Below are 19,276 nucleotides of genomic sequence, written 5' to 3' on the forward strand. Positions count from 1 at the left end.
GCCGAATCTTCTGGAATGACGCCGCGCTACGTCACGGCGCTGGAACGGTCTGGAACCCGTGCGCGTGACGTCACCGCGGGGAGCGGAGCGCCAGGCGGCGCCTCAGGGGGCGGGAAGGGGCGGGAACGTGCGGAGGGGCGGGCGGAGCGGAGCTGCGCGTGGGCGGGGCCATGAGGGGCGGAGCTGAAAATTGAAGGTGATTAATTTAAGTTAAGTTGTTATGAGGCGTTACGTCGGTTCTGTGAGCAGAAGCTGTGGTGACGGTGTATGTGGGTGCTGGCGGTTGTAGTGGGGGCTCTGAGCAGCCCGCTTGCTGCCGGGAGCAGCCGTTAGCGAGCACTGTCCCAGAAGCGTGGGTGGGTCTCTGTTTTGAGTTCTCTCTCTTAATCGGTGTGAGCTCCCGGCTTACGTTTACTTTGTCTTTGCTTTCAAGCGTTTGTTTTCTCCCTCTTTGCCTCCATTTGGTGTGTGCACCTCGTTATTTATTGAAGGAATTAGCAGAACTAGGCAGGGTTGGTGCTTTGGGGCAGAGCGAACGGATGCATTACCTGTGTGTTGGGCTGCTTCACAGACTCGTAGAGTGGTCCGGGTTGGAAAGGACCACAATGCTCAGCGACTTTCAACCCCCCCACTGTGTGTAGCTCCTGCTGCCCGTTTGGTTTAACCACCAGAGGACTCTACCTTTGGGTTTTGAAATGGTTATCCTCACTGCTAGTGCAAATGGAGTCAAAACGCTGCCTCCCATCTGGCCTTTGCATCATTCATTACCTTTATAGGCCTCAACAAGTATGCATTTTATTTTTCAATCTTCACTGTATTAAATACTCATGCAATCCCTTTGTGCTCTAGCCATGCCGTGTGTCATAAATCATGCCTTCTGGACTGTGAAACTTAATGAAAAGAGCGTCCTGTCTCCTGGTGACACAGGTAAGAATGCAGTCTGTTAACTAGAGCTGCAGTTCCTTTGAGCATTGCTGATTTTTGGACACAAGTTCCAAAAAGGACCTGTGAAAAACCAGGAGCCTGAGGCCTGAAATGTCTGCTTTCAGGTGCACCAAAGTTTGCTGCTGTATTCTCTCACAGAGGTGGAATCTGAATCGTAACAAACTTTCTGTCCTGTTGAGCTGGGTTTTTATCCAAGCTGAAACAGGTATCAGGATTTCTACAAATGCATTAGAAAAATAACCTTTAAATAACACTTCTGAGCAATTCTTAGAATATACTTTAGAAAGACTATATAAACAGAACAGAAATGGATATTCTGTGCAGAAGCCAGAAAGAAGAAAAATGCTTTTTCTCTTGGTGAAGAGTAAAAGATTGAAATGATGGTGTTTGCTTTATGTTGTTCAGGGTAGCATACAGTGAATGACTAGCATCTTTAGAGGGTTTTTCAGAGCTGAGTTTTAATTAAGTGTGCCATAACCTGTAGTAATTAATTTTAAGTAACTGTAGTACAGCAGAATAAGGGCTGCTACCTTAGTGCTGCTTTGATTGGTTAAAGGCTATGTATCTTGAGGTGGTTTGTGCCTGTAGGAAATGTGACTCAGGTACAACTGCATGAGGGAATGCTTGTAAGAAAACTTGTAAAAAAACACTTGGAAGATCTAGCTATTTACATATGAATACATGGCAGCTGCTTACATTTCAGAGTAGCTAAAATTTGTGCATATCTTTCAGATATGTTTTAGGGCTCAGTTTAAAACTTAATGGAAGAATAGGAAAAGTGTCTAGAAAGACGTTTGGGTTTAGAATTCTGCTTTAACCCTGAGGCCTGCTAGCATTTAAAGGTAATTGCTGAGCTGATTGAAGTGTTTTAGCTAAAGATTTTGAGGCTTTTTTATTTATGATATATATATATACATTTATTTATTTTGAATATAAAAATGTTTTGTGTAAAGGCCACGTCTAATCACAGTGTATGCAGTTCTCAGCCATTCAGTAACAAAGCTGACTGAGGATTGGTAGTAATAACAAACTGAAAAACTGTTGGGCTTTAGGAGAGCTGGTTTGAAATAATGAAAGAAAGATTTGAGGTGGTGCCATTTTTATAAATGTCACAAAGCCTTTGCAGTAGGAACTGTAAAGCATTATAGACATTCTGCTGGTTAATGAGGGAGTCTGGTTGGTTTTATACCCACCACCGGCAGCATGAAATAACAGTAGGACTGGCAGGTTAACATCATGCCTCTAACAAAAACCATCTTCTACACCAAGATTGTTTGTTACCAGTTACATGATTTCAAAAAAAGTGTGAATCATGCAGTTGTTAGGTGCATGAGTCAACAACCTGCTTAAACTAACTGGGATGAACAACAAAGAACAGCCAGAATTGGTATACTCCTCCATTCATTTTAAGTTTGTGGTGAGACAAATACTCTTGCTTTTAAGGGAGAAAAATGAGTGCACACGGCTATGGACAGGTTCGTGTTGCCATAGCAGCACTGTGAGTTAACCCTGAAATGTCCTGTTTCAGATGTGAAGGGGGTGCCATACACTGCACCCGCTCTGAGGCTGATCTCTGCACTGTGGCTGAGTTACTGGCTGTAGTAACAACACTGCTTTGTTCTGGCGTCTGTAATATTTCTGTTTGGCATCTTGTGACAGTGTAGGGTTGCAGTGACAGTGCAAGTATCAGTCCCTAATTCCTGGCAGATTCCAGTCATAATCGTAAAGAATATAGACAGTAGGTGAGCCTTATTCACCTCCTAATTTCCTTCATAGCTTTGTAAGCCTGTCTGTGTTCAGAAAGCCTCACCTACAGCCTGGAAAAAGCGGCCCATTCCACTGCAGAAGTTCAGGCTGTGAATTTGGTGCAGTCTTGTGCAAGTTGCAAGCTGGCAGTAAAGAAAAAGGTGACTGTGCTAACAGCATCATATAAACTGCAGCATGTAAAAATCATTGGAAGGTGAGATCATTCCTTACTGAACTCTTATAAGTTAGCATCATTAGGAGCATCACTGGGATTTATAGTTTGAAGCTTGGAGAGTACTGAGAAATGTATCAGGACTGCAAAGACAGCTTAACTGTAGAGTTTTTTTCTTGCAGCACAACATTCATGATTCTGTAGTTAAAATGACAGGATTGTTTGTAGCTGACAATTGCAGGAAACTCAGTTTGACACAGTCATGGGAGTTTTATGTTAAACAGTACGTAGCACATGTTAATATCAAATTGTATTGTGCACAATTAAGCATTTGTGCATGATGCAAGATGCTCTGGAATAAAATTCAGTTCTTTCTATAAAGCTTCTACAAAGTTTGCTGGTCTTACGTTTTCCTAATCAACGTGGCTTTGTACCACTAAGTAAAATTCTAGAGTGTTCTGTGGCTCTGAGGGCAAGTGGGATGGCCCCTCTCTCTTCCTTTCAGAAGTGTGGTCATTAACACAGTCTTCCAGGTGCAGCCCCTGGCTGAAGTTATGCCCTATATCTGTGGGTGCTGAGCAGAGCCCACTGGTACTTCCCTGCTCAAAGCTGTCCCAGGGAAGCTGCCCCCAGTGGGAGGGTTGAGCTATTCCCTGGGTCTTTTTAATGTACTGGTAGAGAAGTAGCCAAAGTAGCCAAACTGGGCTTACTGCATCCTGGGAAGAAACTGGAGTTATGTGTAGTAGAAACACCTACAGTATTCAACAGGTCTGCTTCGGTGAAGGCAATGAAGTGCTAATAGTTGTAATGCTGGGGGAGGTGCTTGACTGTTGTGTACTGGGTTTCATAGGTATAACTGACTTCAGGGAATTTCCTAATGTAATTAATCTGTGTTTTCCTCAAGAAAATAACTTTATTGAATGTTCTTTTCTGGAAATCATGGTAATAAAAGTAGGAATTGCTTCAACTTGTGTAAACTAATTTGTTAAAAATCCTGTCAAAAGAAAAGATTTGCATTTTAAAGCATTGTAGGCTCATTAAAATTCTTCTCATGGATAATTAAAGAGAACTGGATTAAAAGGAAAGTTTAACAGTAAGCGGCTCACAGCACTGCGACATTTCAAGCATGTTAAAATCAGAAAGAAACAGCTTTTGTGGCTGTAGTCTCCTCCTCTTGTATTACGTGTTGTTTTTTCCAACAAATAACCAGTTACCGTCGGTTTCTTCTATTGTCCAAGTTGCTTATTTATGCCCGACCCTCACAGTTCTTCAGCATATTTGTGACCAGCCATAGCGGGTGTGTCAACATGCCTAGCAGTGGAGAGACTCTTAAGAAAAATCTGCAAGATGACAATGGGTAAAGTAGCTTCATTATTTATGTTAACAAACTGATATTAGGATTTTTGGGGACTTCACTTTGTCTTCTATTACCCAGTGCATCCATGAGGACCTTACATGCCTCACAAGGACTCAGTCTAATGCCAAATTAGAATTATCCTTGAATGAGATGAAATGGTAATGAAAATTCTAAATGGTTTTATTCTGTGCTGACTCCTACTTTGGCATTAGTCCTAATAACTTAATTCTGTATCAACTATGTTGCTTATATCCTATTTGCATATATCAATTTGTATGGTATTCATTTTCTAGCACAGAGGCTCTTAGCCCCAGAAGTAGGCTCAGCAGAAGTTTGTGCATAGCAGTTCTTACAAAAAGAGTACTTAATTCCTGTGGCTCAGCTACTCAGAGCTCAATGAAAACCTGGAATGCTAGTTGAAAATACTAGTCAGCTACTAGAGTACTGTGCTTCAGCACATTAAATTATTAATGTGAGATTGCTGGCCTTCTCCAATAACAGAAGATAGCAAAGTTCTGCGAGTCAAGAAAAGAACAGTCATGCTGCTGAACCATCCCTTCATGGGTCTCCGAAGGGTAGAGATGTATTGAAAGCTAGAAGTTCAGTACTGTCTGCTCTGCACATGCTACCATTCACCTTGTGTGCTCTGAATTGACTGAAAAAAAAACATGCTTGTTGCAGCTCTGACTGTAAGTCTTCCCTGCAGAAATGGAAGGGATAAACTTGAAGTGGTAATTTGCCTTTGTTATTGAACATCTTCCCATCCCATACTGAACATCTTGCCCTCCCCAGGCAACAGAACTTGAACAGATAACCTGTCTCTTAGATTAGGGAGTGGGGAACGGTTTTAGAAGAGTTTATGTTGAAGTTGATAATAATACTTTCTTACCTGAAAGAAACCATCTCAGCTGCTCTCTTTTTGTCCATGGCAGCTCAGTTTTTGAAATATCTATTTTAACTATAGAAAAACAAATGTTACAGGAAATGTTTTAATTTCTACTTATTTTGTCAGTATTGCTGAGTAGTAGTTATTGATTCCCACAAACATATCAGGCACACATTTGGTTGTTAAATCTAACTTCACCTTGATTTAGATAAGAGCTTGCATATTAAATCACTTGGAAGATTTGCTTGATGGGACTGGATTTCTTGCTTCTGGAGTGCTGAAGCATTTAATACTAGAATTGACAATTTTTAATCCACCTCAAAATTGTAAGTGATGCGTGAAAGTTGGAATTGTCAGTAAATTAGTAGTGATGTCTCTGTTTTAGTCCATGCATGGTTCTACTTGTGGCGTGCTTACTACAAAGATGGTGTTCTGGGTTCTCATTGTTTAAAAAAATAGTACAGAAAGAATGTTAAAACATACAGAGGTTTACAAAACAGGAAGTTGAAGTTTCTTGAATATTCTTTAAATTCAATTAAAAAAGTGCTTGGTGTATGGTTTGTTCCTGAAATCCGAAGGAAAGAAAATAGGCTAGAGCGCTGACTGCTTTCCATGCATTCAAATTCCTTGCCTTAAATACATTGCTTCTTGAAGTCAGTGCATAGTTACTATTTTCTAAGTAGTGTTGTCCACCAGATGTGATTTGAAGTTGGGTGAAGTTTCCTTCTTCCAGCTGGGAGCAGGATTTCAGGTGAGGAGAACCAGACAGAGTATCAGATTCTAGCAAGATGGGCAGAGCTAGAAAGAGCTTTTGTAAGGCTGAAATTCAGTGTGACCTCAAAAAGGAGGAAGGGAGGAGGTAATGAGTTCAGCATGACCTAACTGCTGGAATCCCTTTCACCCATGTACTTCTCAGCTGTCTGTAAAACAAAAGATCAAAATATACAAGTTGTTGGGTTCTACTTATTTATTTTTTTGCAAGTACAAATATGCTTTACCAGAAGGTGTGTGCCAACTGTGGCAGACAGCAAAATGGCTCTCAGCTGTTGTCTTTTTCTTACTGCTTTGTTCTTCATTAAACTTGTGTTGCTTTTAAATACACCTTTGTGTGGGGAAAAAAAGCTATATTAATAACTTAAGAGACTGTTATCTGGTGCAATCTGAGAAGACTGATTGTCAAATTAGCTGAGTTTTTGCAAGAGGAGGTGCATATTTGCACTGATTTGTGGCCCCCTTCTTAAGTCTCATAAGGACACTGAAACTAATTAGAACCCAAATCTAACCAGTTCTTTAAGGACAAAGGGAAATTTTAAATAGAACGATAGGGGAAGTATTACAATATCGCCCCAATTAAAAAAGAGGATTAATTGGTAAATAAAACCAGTTATAATAGACAGTGATGCCCCTGTAAAAGACCACAAGGACCTCTTTGCTGTTTAATATAGGAAGAATTTTACATGTAATACAAAATTAGGATTTGTATTATTTATGTATTAAATTAGGAACTAATGTTAAGTGCCATTACTGTCCTTCTTTTCCTTATGCAGTAGAACACAAGGAAATATTTTTAAATGCCTTGGGTAATAATTTATAGCATCTCAGTCAGGAGATATAGAATTTCCTACTTAGCTATTTATGTTGCTTACAGGTTTCTGTTTATCTGATGAGCTATCAAAGCTTTGGCACTGTGTAACGTTGATTTAAATCGGAGGGACTTCATCATCTTTGTCTCCATCTCTGACAGATGTGTGAGTGTTAATTTTCTTGCGCTCCATCCTACCTCCTCTCCCCAGAGTTCTGTTTTAAAATGCTGGATTCAGCACTTGCAAGACACGAGAGATTCTGGGAAAGGATTGCTCATAAAACAGGATCTGGGTGATGTTAAGTGGCTGAAGTTTCTGAGCTAAGTGCCAGGATCCTTCAGGTTTTCAGAGCTACCCATAGGTAATGTGACTGCCTGCTTTTTTGCTGCGTAAAGAATTGTCAGGTGATTACTTAATGATTTAATCTTGAATTAAAATGGCCCGGTGAACTGCTAAAAATGCCTGACTCCCAGTAGAAAGTGCTTTGGAGTAAGCAAATGTAGACCCAAAACACACTGCCAAAAGCAACTCAGGCGTAGGCTGAAGCTGGTGGATTGCATACAGATAGGTTGTCCTGGAAATCAGGTAACAAAAGCTGGGGGGGAATAAATCCTCACTGTCTTGGAAAGGCAGAAAGGTTCTACCATGGCAAAAAGTGCATGTTTTCCAATTCAGCCTCATTTGAGTATTTCAACCAAGACTGATTTTTAATTGGGAAAGACTAAGGCAACAAAAGTACTGACTTGAGGCCACAGATGGGATCTTCTTTGATTGAAGGGTACCTTCAAATTAAATCTCATATTATGTCAGGAAATACTATTCAGAAAATGTTCTTGCTAATGGAGGTGTGCAAAAGTATGTTTTATCAGTTTCAGCTGGTCAACACTGTGTAACATGAACTAGTTCTAGTCTAACTGGCATGCCAGAGTGACCTATCAGCTCCTGTGTGTGTGCTTTGCAGAGGGTTTTGTGTATTAGCTTTTGGACCATGCTTCTGTGTGTTTGCTTAAGCAAAAATCGGATAGAGAAAATCTTTTAGATTGGTAGGTGAATTTGCGAACGTGCTATGCCTACACTAATAACCTTAGGTGATATATGTAGGGTGCCAGCCTTAACTGTAACAGCCAAAGTCCAGATTTCAAAAATACTTTGGTTTTGATAGGGCATCGTAGCATCTGTATGGTAACTGTTGAGTCCCAGCCTGAGCCACTGATTGAGCACCTGGGGAAAGGACCAGGAGAGCCCTGGGAGCACAGGTGAAGGCAATTCGTGTATGTGATAGGAAGGGGTGGAGCCTGGCTGCCCCTCTCTTAGTCCCCATTGAAGGGCTGACCTCCACTGGGGAAGGATCTCTTTCCTTGGTCGTGCTTTCCCTTGTGAACCTGGAGTCTTCTGATACAGGTGAGCAATCTTCTTCCTTTCCCTTATAGCACCTTTCTATTGTGCTGATTCTTCTGTCATTACCCCTCTGGTGAAACACCTTTTCCCATCATACTGCTCTGTCCAATTGATACAGCACCAAACAGTTCTGCAGCACATTTTCTCCTTGCAGCAGTATACTTAACAAGCTCGTGATTCAGATAGTCCCGCAGTGTTGTTTCGGTTTAACTCCAACAATGCTGCATAACATAATCTTTATGGAGTCCTTAATTCATTTTTAAAAAAGTTTAACGCCATAAAAAAAGCTGAAGTATCAAATGATACTAAGAACTATATTCTTCCACTCTGGAGTGATGGTTCTGTATCATAGTGATGTTCTGAACAATAAATTGTTGATAAAAGAGCATATTGCACTTTGAGAGCAAAAAGTCTCTCAAACTACCTGCCTCAGTCAGCTAAGCAACTGCTTTGCACACAGTGTTATTAACTTGAATGCTTCTGAAGATGTTTGATGCGTAGAGCTCCTCAGATGACATTTGCATGTTAAAATGCTACCAGAGTGAGTCCAGAAGTCCAAACTCAAGCCTCGCAGGAGATTATTCTGTTGAACTATCAATCATATCCATTTTCTTCTGAGGGGTTTTTTGCCTTCATAGGCAAAAATAACCTTCAGTTATCTTTTAACTAAGACTTCATTTGTCTTACTTTACTAAAAAAGTAGGGATTGAAAGGCCTTAGTATTCGTTTTAAATGCTTTTTGTTATTTATATCATCAGATACTTTCCTGGCCTGTTGCTCTGTGCAGTACACTTCATCAAGTCACCATTCTCCCACACGTCAAACAGATTTACCTTTTCAAATACAGTCTAATCCCCCTCTATATTTAAATTACTCTTTCTCATCAACATCCGCCTCCACCCAGCCAGTGACTTTTTTCAGTACCTAATTCTCTGTTTATTGGACAAGCTCTTTCATGTTTTGCTCCATTATGTCATTAACAAGAGGAGAAGCATCCTCACACGTGAGCTTCATGATGACGCCTTATTTTCCATCAGCTGCTTTTGCAACCTTTGCCTCTGCTCTGAGGCAGAAATCTGCAGCAGGGGAAGAGCTGAGCAGGGGCTGTCACTTCTGCTCTTCTGTAGGAGCCTGGCTTGGATAAGGCTCTCTTAAAGTACGATTTCGTTGTGAATAACCAATAGTAATAAATAATTGGATTGTTGCACGTATACATATTCTACAAAATGGAGTTGTTAATGCAAGGTACAAAATAATGTGTGACATGGTGTTTGCTCCCACTGCTTGCCATTTGATTGTGCTGTGTTTAAGAACTACTTTGGAAGTTGCTTTTTTGACAGCTGGGAAGGACATTGCTTGGATTTTCTTTTTCTGTGAACTTTCCACATTGCAGAGGATAAGAACTTGAGCTTCACTAAGTACTCTTTCATAGTTCTGAGAGAGGAAGTGATGGTCCAAACTTGTTCTCAGCCCCTGAAGGCTGCTGATTCCCACCCGTTGTTCTATTAAATGGAGTCAGTTAAATCAAAGTCTGTAGGCTGAAGCCTTCACTGAAGGAACAGTTGTCTTTCCATATATTCAGACTACTGGTATCAGCTATGGCTACTAACTATTAAATATAGATGCTGAGAAACATATGTTTCACTGGGTCACATTATTTGAATGCATCAGATTATTCATCAACGATTAATATGATTTTTAGTATTCTGTAGTGCATTACTTTATGCAGTTACTTTTATGTGCTCCTTTGTTATTTAGATTTTTTGCTTGTATACTTTGCAGTATGTTACTTTACAAACTTGGAGTTGATATCATCTGTTTAAAATTTTATTTAAATTTAACCAAGAAATGTTAATTTAATCCATGCAATAATGAAAATCAGTTGCTTTGATGCAGTTTTTGAGAAATATGTTTATTATTATGAACTAAATCTCATTCTTTGCCTGGTTTTAAGGCCACAAAATCCTAACCTCATGCCTTCACAGATATCAACAGAGAAAATTGATAAGAAATGTGATGTACATATGCTGGTAGCATGGTCAAAGTTAGGATTGATCATCCATTCTTTATACTCACACAAGTTGATGGCCTCTGAGAGTCACATTTAGTGTCTCCATGTTGTGTGTTCCATGACGTGGAATCTAGCATCTTCTCAGTGAAATACAAATGTCATCCTTCCTGACTGAAGGCTTTTCCTTGTCTAACCTGATTGTAGAGCGTGCAAAGGAAACAAAATGTTCTTTGTTCCTCTGAGCTATATATTGATTTTCCTGTTTGTATTTCTTAATATTTTCCTGATGTGGTTTGTTGTTGTTTTTTTTCCCTTGGATGTATTGTATGTGGATTGCAGTGGATCTTATTAGTTCTTCTCGAGTTACATTTTTAACTGTTCTCTCTCCGTTCAGAAGAACTGGTGATGGACGGCCTGTCTGCAGAGACTTATTGGCTCATTTTGAAGAGACCCAGGATGAAGACCAAGAACAAACAGGTAAGAAATGAAAGGGGATCTTTGTAAGTTGAATTCTTTTTTAGAATTTTTAGTTATAATCTTCATATCTATGCTAGCAAACAGACTGGCAGTTTTTCAGGGCTGGGATAAGAGGATGCAGCTGGAGAATAAACTCAGGTGAATCAGGGCAAGTGAAAAAATGTCAGGAGCTTTCTGTAAACTTGCATGAATTCAGTTAGCTTCTCACAGTTTTTGTCTGTATTTGTGACAGTTATTAGACAAAAGTAGAAAGTAGCCTTATCTCCATCAAATTCACACTCATTATGGTCTTAGCTTTGGTATGACAGCCTGCTTACCAGCTCTTAGCTATCAAGGATTTGGCATAGGGTGTAATAACTGGAGGCTGCAAAAAATCATCTATCCTCTGATCAGTTCTGTGCTGTGTTGTAGCATATACATACCACTGTAATTTTAAACCAAGTGCAGTGTTAAGTAAAAAGAGTTCTGTTTCTATGTGGCTTAAGGGAGGTTTAGAGGCAGAACGTAGCCAGCTTCTTTGAAAAGTTTGCAGCCCTGACGGAGCTCCTGTTGCCTTGGTGAGACAGCTACTGCTATCTGAATTTGCTTGTTCAAACAAGTTGTATGTGTACTATAAGACAAGTGGAGCAATGACTGCAACTGGGTCCTGAAGAAATGGTACCTATGTGGCAGACAGACCATATGCAGATTTCCATGTATATTAATACACACTTGTATTCACGTGTGTGTAGTCTTCAAAAAATTCACATCTTTTGATTCACAACGGTTTTCTTTTGTGGGATTTTTAAAAGTTTTATTTTAGTTGGGAGTGTTTGGGTTTTTTGTTGTTTTTGTTCCCTTTTTTAACAATTGAGCTAGTAGGCATTTGCACCTTGTAAGCAGGGAAGAAATGTTTATGGGTAAAGGTGACAACTAACTACCTTTTATTTTCAGATGTTTCAGAGTGTTTTATTGAGTTATTTGACACATATTGAATGTGTAGATTACTGCTGAGGCTGTAATTCTACAGAGTACTTATTTGCATGCTCGTGAAGATTCTGACCTATTTTTCTAATAGCATTTATCTGGGACAGTGGTTACTGCCACCAGCTATCTACCCTGCTTGTCTCCCAGAGGTTACTGTTGGCTGGAGTTTGCAGTAATACGCTGGTCTGTAAACCACAGTGCTCAGGAAGGAATGTGTGTACTGTTCAGCCACTCCTGCACAGGTTACTATGGACTCTGTAAGAGAGGTGAGGTGAGCAGCTAAGGGTAGAAGCCATTCCAGCTATTCCATCATAATTTTCGTGTGATCACAAGATACTCTGTTCATTTTAATTAAGTGGTTCCTTTTTTTTGATCTTAGGTAGGTTTTTAAGTTGATGCACCAGGAGCTTACAACTGAAGTTAGTCTTTGTCTTTTATTTGACTTTGAGAATCAGTGGCACTACCTGCCATCCATTTAAATGAGGAGCAGTGTCCTACTTGGAAGCACCTCACAACTACGCAGATGATTGGTATGGAAAGTACTAAATGTCAAAAATGTGATATCTGTAGTAATGCCCATGCTGTAAGTGGGTCTGCTGTGTATGTAAATGGAAGGGAGATTGCGATGCTTTCTAGTTGTGAACTATCTTTTTTTATGTTCTCTAACTTAGATGTAAATTTGTCTAATGAAGACCTCAGTTGTTTTGGAATTTTTTTCTCCATTCTTTTCCACCACGTTATAGAAGCTCATTCCTATGGAATCAGGCCATGTTATGGCTTTCCTGGTAATGCACATATGAATCCAGAATAGTGTCACTCTGGGCAGCAGGCATTATATTGGCCTCAAATCAGTGTAAAATTAGATGAGAGCTCATGTACTGGCTATATATTGATGAAATTGCAAAATGATCTATTGGAAAAGACATCTGGAGAGAAGCTAGTCTAGCTTTTTTTACTTCAAAGGTAGGCTCATTGCCTTGTTCAGTTGAGTTTTGAAAATGTCTAAAGATGGAGATTCCACATCCTCTCACTTCCTGATCTTGATCTTAGCCACCTCTATTGTGAAATTAATTTTCTTCATCTAGTAAGAATTTTCCTTGTTGCATCTTGTCTGTTGTCTCTTGTCCTTCTGCTGTGCGCCTTTGAGAAGAGTATCTTTTTCTATAACCCCCCTGCCAGCTGTGTTAGTTACCCAACTCCTTCAGAGGTTTCTCTTATGTATTGTGCTCAAGCACTCTGAACACCTGAGAGTCCTTCCACTGGGCTTCTGTCAGTTTGTTAGGATCTCTTGCACTGGGGCTTCCGAAGCTATACGCTGTTCCAGGTGTTACCTCACAAGTACTGAGTATGGGGACATAATCACTTCCTTAGATCTGCTGGCTGTAATCTTGCTAATGCAGCCCAGGAATTAGCCTTTCAGGAGTGTAATACTGACTCTCATACAGCTTGATTGCCACCAGGAACCACAGGGATTTTTCCGCTGAGCCAGACAGCGTTCATTCGGTGTACTGACTTACCATTTATCACTTCTGAGCTTTGAGGCTTGCATCAGCCCATTGCTCCAGTTTGCTTGAGTCCATCGGAAAGGCAGCCTCACCCTTTGGCATGTTGACCAATTCCCCATATTTGGTGTCGTTTTTGAAGCTGGTGAGGGTGCATTCCATTGTCCAAGACAGCACTGCGGTCATTAAAACAATATTGCTTCCAGGACTAACCCCTGAAGAATGTCGCTTCTAATTGACTGCTGGCTGGACTCGGAAATGTTGACCACCATTCTCTGAGACTAATCATCTTGCCAGTTTTTCATTCACCTGATACTCCAATGTCATCTCATCCAAACCCTCCAAGTCTGACTGCTATGGGAGGCCTGGTTAAAGACCTTATTAAAGCAAATGACATGCCACTTCTCTCTTCCTCCCATCCGTACAGCCATTGTGGAAGTCAATTAGGTTGAACAGACTCAAATTGGCCTTGGTAAATCCATTCTGGCTGGTCTCAGTCACCATTTTATGCCCCACAATGATTTCCAGGAGGGTTTGTTCTATAGTTTTCCCTGTGGCGAGCCATATTGCCCTGTAATTACTTAAATACTCTCTCTCTGTTTTTGCAGATGATTGTGACATTTGCCTTTTTTCTGTTGCTAGGAATCTCAACCAGATAGCCATATTTTTTCAAAGGTGATGGAGAATAGGCTTGGGATGACATGGGACCTGATCTCTGATTGTGAAGAAATGCATCTGAGGCCACAGACATTTCTGTATATGTCCAGTTTGCATACAAGGTTCCTACTTTGATCTTCCTCTGCAATTGTAGGTAGAACTTCTCACGTGCCACTAGGCATAAATTTAGGGAGCCTTTCAGTAAAGACCAAGGCAAAGAAGGTATGAATACATCATCCCTTTCCAACTCCTGTGTCACTAAGCTGCTCGTTATATCCTTGGGTCTTCCTTTGTTTTCTGATGTGCATGTTGAAGCCCTTTTTTCATCCCTCACTTAACTGATTTTGAACTATCTCTGCATGCCTGGGCAATGTCTCAATAGTGATCCTTCTCCTGATTACACCCTCCACACACCTCCATTTTGGTGCATCATAATCAGTTTTAAGAGCATTACTGTTGTTATGAAGCTTATTTTATACACAGTTTATTAAGCTTATTTTATATCCAGTTGTTTGTTCTGCTGTACCACTCCCTCTGTGTCAGTTTGCAGAAGCATTTTTGAAGGGTACTTTACATCTCTGATCCACTGTTGTAGCAGTTTACTACATCTGCAGTGCAGTATATTTTACTGTGACTGAAAAATATTCCCTTTTCATCCACTGGAAAAGGTGAAAGCATCTGTAAACTAGAACATTAATATGGTTTGTTTGTTTTTCTACTTTAAAATGGCCAGCTATTTTATTCAATGTAAAAAAAATTTTTTTAGAGAGTTTAAAGCAATAGGCTTATCATGGAAAATTGATAATATAGCAGAATCCCATCTTCCTACCCTAACTGTAGGTAAGATAAGCAGCAGGGGAAGATGTTGGTTTGTTTTTGGGGAAAAAAAATGACTATGTATTCTGACTCATAGGAAGTTCTGTACCTCTTAGTTTAAGCTGTTCATTGACATGAAAGAAGTTCAGTGCAGATGCCAAGTTTTGACTCCAACCTGTGTGTAAACACTCATCTCCAGTTCTCACTGGAAAGAAGTTTAGCTTTCAGGGTTGAAGACATGCTGAAGGAAAAGAAAACAACATAAAAAACAAGAAAGGTAAGAGGAGGAATGACGTGTTTGTATTGTCAGCAGAATGTAATGGCATCACAGCTGTGGAATCTGGGAGGATGACTGTCTATTAAAAAAATGCCTCCAGCAGAGAGCTGAATGCCTTCACTGGTCATTAGAGCAGAGTGATATTTTGCAGGAAGTGGCATGTAATCAAAACAATGTTTTGTGAGTTAAAACTGAATGAGCTTCAAGCAGAAATTAAATCATAGTTCTAGTTTCTACTTTTCAGGGCATATCTATGGCCTATTGATTTGAGCTGAGGTGAAATTACTACTTTGGGTATTATCGTTAGGTTGCGGTTGGACTTGATGATCTTTAAGGTCTTTTCCAATGAAGCAGTTCTATGATTCTATGCTGCAGGGACAGGAGTGAATGGGACTTAGAATCATAAATTATCCCAAATTAGAAGGGATCCTTAAGGATCATCGATCCTGGCTCCATACAGCACCACTCAAAAGTCAGACCATATTTCTGAGATGGGGCTCAGGGATTCAAAGCTGAGTGCCACAGATTAAATCTGTGTTGTTTTTTTATTTTATTATCTAATGAAACGTGTTGGCTTTTTTTTGAAGCAAATGCTTTCTCACCACCTCTAAGTGAGTTACTGAGAAGGACGTAAGCCAAGGTTGAATATTAGTGAACAAAGAGTCATTTGAGGGTACGAAGTGTAGTGCAGGTAGAAGGAGTTACTGGAAGGAATAGGGAAGGAATAAATAGTCCACTCTGCTTGCTTCTGTTGTGTTTTTTTCCATTATGCTCTCTAAATCTGCAGGTGTATAATGTATCAGTGCTCATAGTTTATTTAAAAGATCCTTATTCTGATTTCCTCTTAGGTTTCAGATGGTGAGTTCATTTCCAGCTTGGACATTGCAGTTTAGCTTTTAGCTGCTAGTGTGGCAGGACACCTATTTTGCTTTTCCCAAAGTATATAATTGGTTCATTCAGTGTTTAGCCAGGCATTCCTTCCCAGGCTCTTTCTGAAAAGACTCAGCCCTCCACTTCATGTCCCTTTGCATACTGACAACAGAGCGTGTTGTTCATTTTCTGCTGTTTTTACAAAATCTGTGGGAGAGAATTCTTAAGACTTTTTTTGCTTTTTATTGAGGCTTAACTATCTTTAGATTTAAGTTTTACCCACGAATTCATGCGAGTACAGATGCTGAATGAATGTAAAAATATGTGTTCTATTGCTCTATATAGTGTGTGTTGTTAAGGTGACTTGCTGAGTCTCTGTGACACTAATTCTGTTCTTAGTCTGGATACAAATACATTGTCTACCAAATACCTGCAGTGAAAATACTGTCATTATCCAACTTCTGTAATGTTATTTGAGGAATAATACTAATGTTTTCAGTTCATTTGGAGAGACACTGAAGAGTGTTTTTTTATTTTATTTAAATAATATGCAGACTAGGATGTTGTAATCTAGCTCTTTGTGGTGTGATTTTTGTTTTCAATGGAGCACTCACCCACCTGTGCACACCCACACCTGTGATCCCTCCCATCTTTGTTGATTTAGAAGCCAGAACATCATAGAGTTTTTCCATTCAGGCTTTGTGACAGTGTGGGAAAATAAACATTTATGTTAGCAATAGCTTCCTTCCCTGACAGGTTTGTTTCATCCTCTTTGCACCACGACTGGAGTTAAGTGCAGAAATACTTGCTTTACCCTCTCCACTTGTAAAATGTTCAGTGGGTGCCACTGTTTACAGATGGAGCCTCTCTGTCCATTACTTAGCATCTTCTATTACTGCTTGTTTTCTGAAATACCTGGATTTACGGAGCCTTTTATCCACTGACCTTAATACACACGACAGCATTGGGTAAGGCTCCACACCTGTTTTAAAACTGTTATGCAATTCATACATGAGAGAATGAAGGCAAACTGAGATTAAGCCTTAAGATTTGTGTTTATTGCAGTCACTATTAATTTCTTGTCCATCCTGACAAACAGAACAAACACAAAGCTGTGTGTCAGGAACCTGAATGCAACATAATAAGAATTAGGAACAGTAATCTCAGATTGATACGCATCACAGCTTTGATTGCTCCATTCACTTCCTGCACCAGTGCTTGTATCCTCTTGTCTGGGAGGAGATTAGAAAGGTAAATCAACTATTTTTTTCACAATGCTGCCCACATGCTGGGATATAGCACGAGGACAGTGAAACCTTTGGAGTAGTTTTGCAAAATGCTTGCAGCAAAGTAGGCTGGCTGTGGTATTTTCCTCCTTAGTAGTTATACCTTATTCAGTTGGTTAAGAATCTGATTTTCTGTAGTCAAGTTATGAGACTTTTCGCTGCAAAGAGAAGTTTTCTAAGTGAATATTTATGAGCTTACAGTAGCTTCATATGCCTCTGATTATCTGTACAGGTTGTTAAGCCTAACTTGAGGGAGGCTGCAGGTGTTTCCTAAAGAGGATCCAGATATGATGGATATATATAATGTATATACTATATATATATAAATGTGTATAACAAGTGATGCACAAGCAGATGCTCGCCACCCCCTGACCAATGCCCAGCTAGCCCCCAAGCAGTGGAAGAAAGTGAGATGAACTCCCACCCCTTCAAAACTCCTTCCACATGATGCCATCTGGTATGGAACATCCCTTTGGCCAGCTTGAGTCCACTATCCTAATTCTGTTCCCCCCCAGCTCCTTGGGCCCTTCTTTGTGAATAGGCATGGCTCTGTGCAGCACCACTTAGCAGCAACTGTCAACACCACTGTGTTATCAGCATTGTTTTTCTCCTAGAACCAAAACATAACATTATACTAGACACTCTAAAGAAAACAATTCCATGCTAACTGAAGCTAAGTCAACCAGAAATTTCAAGTTGTATTTTGTTATTTTTACTTCTTACAAACCTGAGCTATTTTGTCTGATTTTCTTTTTTTATTCCACTTCTTTATAAAATATATATATTTTTTATGTTGAAAAATGTTTATTTGGAAAGTAAATTTAAGGGGAAGAATGTTCTTGTCCTGTTCTGAAGAGTGGAAACTGTTATCTATTAGTCAGGGGAATTATGTGGGTTTTGTGGGGTTTTTTTTATTTTTTTATTTTTTTGGTTTTCCTTTTAAAATTTCACCTGAATTTTGCCAGTTAACTCGTTCCTAAATTCTCTTAGAAGTGTATTTGTATTAAGTCTGTTTCCTGCTGGGTTTGCAACAGCAAAGTTGCAAACCAAGATCTTTGAGGCAGTCATTAGCTGTGAATGCCAGGGACTGCTACAGTCCTTGGCACCTCCATGAAAGCCAAGTGGCATTAGGTGGTGCTCCTTGCTTGTGTCCTGTCCTGCCAAGGAAGCAGGAGGAGGATTAAAAAAGAGCAAATGACTGAGAGGATAATTAGAATAAGAGAGACAAGAGAAGGAGGCAAAATATGAAACAGGGCAAGATGGGAGTAAATGGAGATGAAGATCTATATGTAGGTTGCTCCAAAAGTAATGTTCCCACGGAAATAAATAGAAAGCTACAGCAGAGACAAAGAGCACAATAACACTATTTGTGGGAGCAAATTCTCAATTACAAAGCACTCCTTTTCAGCAGTCACTTCCACTAGCTGTGCATTTTCACCAGTGATGAACAAGAGCCTGCATGCCGTGCTTGTAAAAGTCTGCAGCAGGGGGGTGACCTGCTGTTGCTGCAGTACTTCTCAGTAATGTACCCTCACAATGCTTTCCTTTCCAGAGTCTTTGTGGACTTCCTTTGCTGATGGCAGAGTCAGACTGAGAATAGATAACTCATGTCCGCAGCCTCCCATAACAGTTCATCAGATGTTCAAGGAGAGCCTCGAAAAATATGGATCTCTGAATGCTTTGGCCAGCAGAAAGAATGGAAAGTGGGAGAAGATAACTTTTTCAGAGTATTACTGCCTTTCCAGGAAAGCAGCCAAGAGCTTCTTGAAGGTAGGTACAGAGAGCAAAACCAATTCCCTTTTCTCTCTGTCTCCTTACAAAACAAATTTCAGAGGTTGCTTTTATCTTTTTTCTCTTTTGCCCTCTCAACTGAAGATTGGCAGACACATTCTGTATTGAAATAATAAAGATACAGATGGTTTTGGTCTAAGAGACAATAACGTTGCTGCCATTGCAAGTGAAAAGCTGCTGTTTCACTCAAGCGTAGGTACAATGGGCTTTCAGGTTAAGAGAAAGGTAGGTGAAAGAAACACCGTCAAGATAAAGACTGATTCAAAACCACTCTGAGCAGAGGCTAAGGCTAGCTCTCATGATGCTTCTGTCCATGTTGAAAAGGTCTGATTTTTCAGGCCTGTCCCAGCAGCAGAGCTTTATCAGGCAGGAGGGATGGTAGAAAGTTTAGATGATGTTTGTTACTGACGGGTTCCAGTTTTGTCATGGATATTGGCATAGAACTGGGGGTGGACGTGTCTTGTCAGTGCTGGAATAATACAGTTTTCCATCATCTATACGTGTTCTCATTTTTTGTGCTATATGTTTCTCTCCAA

At 40.0% G+C, this 19,276-nt stretch overlaps 1 protein-coding gene across 12 annotated transcripts in view; it reads left to right on the top strand.

The window, feature by feature from the left end:
- Positions 1–154: 154 nt before the first annotated feature.
- The window catches only part of ACSBG1 (acyl-CoA synthetase bubblegum family member 1), a 37,291-nt gene continuing 18,169 nt past the window's right edge, over positions 155–19,276 (top strand). For 5 of the 12 annotated variants that reach the window (XM_413747.7, XM_015278945.4, XM_040706799.2 and 2 more), the window contains exons 1-3: positions 4,135–4,220; positions 10,493–10,575; positions 18,502–18,719. In XM_413747.7, the coding sequence (XP_413747.3) occupies positions 4,171–4,220; positions 10,493–10,575; positions 18,502–18,719 (351 nt within the window). In that variant the 5' untranslated portion in view covers positions 4,135–4,170. Of the gene's footprint in view, positions 197–232; positions 357–849; positions 928–4,134; positions 4,221–10,492; positions 14,794–18,501; positions 18,720–19,276 lie in introns of those variants that run through there. The other 7 variants (XM_004943717.5, XM_025153911.3, XM_046899236.1 and 4 more) reach the window with 6 other exon arrangements.

The sequence above is a fragment of the Gallus gallus genome, chromosome 10 (genome assembly GCF_016699485.2).
Source record: "Gallus gallus isolate bGalGal1 chromosome 10, bGalGal1.mat.broiler.GRCg7b, whole genome shotgun sequence".
Lineage (NCBI taxonomy): Eukaryota > Metazoa > Chordata > Aves > Galliformes > Phasianidae > Gallus > Gallus gallus.